This window comes from Syzygium oleosum, unplaced genomic scaffold (assembly GCF_021117445.2).
Source record: "Syzygium oleosum isolate NSW1041296 unplaced genomic scaffold, Sole_v2.1 Sole_v2.12, whole genome shotgun sequence".
Lineage (NCBI taxonomy): Eukaryota > Viridiplantae > Streptophyta > Magnoliopsida > Myrtales > Myrtaceae > Syzygium > Syzygium oleosum.
In genome coordinates this window covers 8,668,809-8,672,485 of record NW_026607496.1, presented here as the reverse complement: position 1 = coordinate 8,672,485, position 3,677 = coordinate 8,668,809, and the positions used below count along the sequence as shown (strand labels likewise).

At 47.3% G+C, this 3,677-nt stretch overlaps 1 protein-coding gene across 1 annotated transcript; it reads right to left on the bottom strand.

Annotated features, from left to right (window-relative positions):
* Window positions 1-283: 283 nt before the first annotated feature.
* LOC115674166 (uncharacterized) lies at window positions 284-676 on the bottom strand. Its single transcript, XM_030596494.1, has one exon. It carries the CDS (start codon window positions 674-676, stop codon window positions 284-286), a length of 393 nt encoding a protein of 130 aa, XP_030452354.1.
* Between the last annotated feature and the right edge of the window lie 3,001 nt (window positions 677-3,677).

Genomic DNA, 3,677 nt, shown 5'->3' with positions numbered 1-3,677 from the left:
TCAAGCACAAGCAGAAGCATTAAATAAACAAACCCAGACAACTACAATATGAGCCAAGGATAGCCATACATCAAAACCTCGTATAAAATAATTACATATTTATATTACTATAAAAAAAACCATTTGTACAATATTTACAAGTACAAACAAAAAGGTACACACGTTCAGTAGCCACTTGATCAAAAAGTGGTAAGCGGCTAGGGAGGTCAGGCCAAAACTTGGGAGGAGGGCTACAGTTCAAAAAGTAGTGGCCCTCGCTACTAGCTAAGGACACAGGGCGACCCTAGGGCTCCCAATCAGGGTCGGACGACTCGGTAGAATCATCTGGCAACTCCTCGGAGGCATCCTCGCTAGAGCCTGACTCCTCCGAATCCATGGCTTGTGCTCGCTCATCCTCGGCTGCGATCCTCTCGTCCTCCGAATCTAGCTCTAACTCTGGATCTAGATAAAAACCTAACTCGTCATCTTCCTTAGCTCCTATCTCCACATCGGACCCTACCTCGGCGACCTCTCCAATCTCTTCCTCATCATCTATGTCCATGTCTTCAAATTCCTCTTCTTCGTCTTCGAGCTGATCATAATCTTCGGCGATTACTTGAGGCTCCCCATGCATGGGCTCATCCACGCCGTCTACGTCATACACATCCTGAGGATTGACTATCTCACCATCAGCCATCCGTGGAATCATCAATCCATTTTGGTTGACTGGCACATCAAAAGTCCTAAGGGTTTGCCCTAGGTTTTCGTCTGCATCTCGCAAGCATCAGGCTACGTACTCCTGAGTCTGATGAAAATACTCTCCCACGTTTATAAACACCACGGACCGGTATCTTACATATGATTCCCCATTTCCTGCGGGGTAGGTACTGGTATACTGGTGTATCTATACAGGTATTCCAAAAAGCGGCGGATTCGACATCTTCACGGCTGAGGGTCTGAAAAGTTTCGGTTTACACAACCGTGAGACGAATCTCAATGAGTTCAACCCCTAAACCTAGGCTAGGCTAGCATGCAATCTCCTGACGGGACACAAATAATTGAAACCATAATGCAACAACAATCAAACAATTCTCTGACCCTGCAGGTTAGACAGTTCAATATATAATAATCACGGCACATACGTGGCACACATTATTACACGTACGCCAATCACATGCTCATGCACCGAGTCTCACACACTCGCATGCCAATCCATGCATGTTCATGCATGCAAATGTCGTCGACATGTCACGTGCATCTCCCGGCCCACTGGCCCATACTGGCACACTGGCAATCGCCCAATTTATTATTTATTACGACTCGAGTCAACAACATTCACGGCCCAGTGCGTCTAGCCTGCTTTAAAGTGCATGAGGTGCAGCAACCGATCTGGCCCAGTGTCTCTAGCCTGCTTCAAAGTGCATGAAGCGCAACACTGATCTCCTTACGAACCAGAGCCTGCTTCAAAGTGCATGAGGATGGTCGTCTTCCGGACGTACCGGGCATCGTCCTGCTTCAACTTACATGAGGACGGTATCGACCCGAAGGTCACAACCCGAAGGTCCTTAGGTGATCACACAACCAATTATTATCTGAATCCTGCATAACACTCTTCAGGGCATTTTAGGTGATCACATGCTCATGGCGGGCACGCATTCTCGCACAATTTCACCACATGCCTCACTCTTGGCATACACAATGCGTGTCCATGTTATGCAATGCAATGCATCACGAGCATCAACATAATTCAAACACTCAATGTCACAACAAGCGCCCAATTGGCCCAATTAATACCGTGTGGCCTAACGTGCAGTTCACAAATCAACAATTAATTTCAAGCCAGACAGTGGCCAATCGCACTCCACAAAAATCAGTCACACCACATGCGACATAGCAGTACTCAGTCAATCACAATTAAGCACGAATTACATACAATCAATCAACCCGGACATACCCGGCAATTCCACCAATGGGCTCCTAAATTGGCTAATCAATCCAATTACTCTCCCCAATAAATTTTCATTGATCCACTGCATTTTTCCCGATAATAATTCCTACCAATCGGTACACTAATTCCTCTCAGCATATACTAGTATTCCTAAACCAGTCCAGAAAAATGCACTATCAGTCCTAATCCGAGTTTAGGAATTTTACTCACCTAATCCAAGGTCACGATGACGAGGAACGGCAGCCGATCACTGGTGAACAGTGGAACCGGCGGCGGCGTTCTTGGCGACGGCGTACGGACGGCGACGTACGGATACTGTACGGACACCGTATGGACGGTGGTGAACAGTGACGTACGGACGTCGGGGACGTCATAGTGGCAGCAGCTCGGCCGTACGAGCTCCGGCGCGGCGGCGGTGGGGCTCCGGCGCGGCGGCGGCGCTAACCCGGGAGAGAAAAAAGGGAGAGAAAGAGAGAAAAAGGGATCGGATAGGGGCAAGGCTGAAGCTGGGGACTGAGGTGGTCGACGGGGAGGCACGGTGGCCGGCGGCGGCGCTCCGGTGGCCGGCGGTGAGCTCCGGCAAAGCCAAGCCGAGAGGGAAAAAGAGAGAGAAAGAGTGATCGGGAGGGAGAGAGGAGGTTCTGGCCGAAATGAGGGTGAGAGGAGAGAGAAACAGATTTAATTTGATCAAATTTTAGGGGCTAGGGTGCCAAGTGTCACAAATCTAGCCCAAAATGACCATTTTGCCCCTCATCCAAGGGCCGCCATTAAATCTTATCCAATAATTCAAGGGCATTTTGGTCCTTTGCTGCAATAATTAGGATAAGTCGAATTTTAATTAATTTCCTTAATTATCCCCCAAAATTCGGAACCAAAAATTAGCCCAGGGGCAAAACCGTCATTTTTCCCGTCCCGGGACGAAGTTCCATTTTTCGCCCGTACCAACCCTCCATGTGCGTGGCCAACATAATGTGGTGTCGGAATCACGAAAACAGACCTTTAAGCCCTCGAAAATCGACTGCAAAGTTTCGGGAATAAAATAATATTATTTTTCACTTCCGAACCGAAATTCCAATTTTCAACCATACTTACTCAAAATATGCGTGGCCAGCATAATATGACGTCGGATTCCCAAAAATAGTCTCTTAAGCCGTTGAAAATCGACATCGAAATTCGAGCCCAATTTCGTGATCATAACTCGCTCGATTTCAAATTTCAGGGTCTCTCATTAACGGGCGGCTGTTTAGAGATTACGCGTATCGACCTAAGGTTATCCGAGTCATGACGGTTCTGATCATTGAGAGAATGAGAAATTATCACTAGTCCCAGAGGTCACGATCGTCTGGTTTAAGTTCAGGACTAGTTGGCCACGTGCACTCTCGGTCATGCAGAATCACCTGCGATCCGATTGTACATCGTTGGCCTTGGCCAAACCAAATCCATCACCTTTCCTAAGATCGATCCACATTGGTTTATAATATTCTCTCATCATTTCTCGTGATCGGTGACCGTTTCACGATCGAGTCCCTGGTCCACGTACCGTTTTTCCCAGTTAGCCATTCCCCATTGGTTAGCATCCTAAGAGTGATCAGCTCTGGGCGAGACTTACTAAAATGAAATGCGAAATATTGCCAATTTTATTGATCCCGGAATTACATCGAAATTCGGGCTGTTACGGTTCATGTTCGTTTCTAGAAGTCCAATAGGTGAATTTTGAACACAAGACATGAAACTCGTATTCCCTAGCAAA

Excerpts from the sequence above, each read along its gene's own strand:
- LOC115674166 (XM_030596494.1), bottom strand. The coding sequence starts at position 676 with ATGGCTGATGGTGAGATAGTCAATCCTCAGGATGTGTATGACGTAGAC.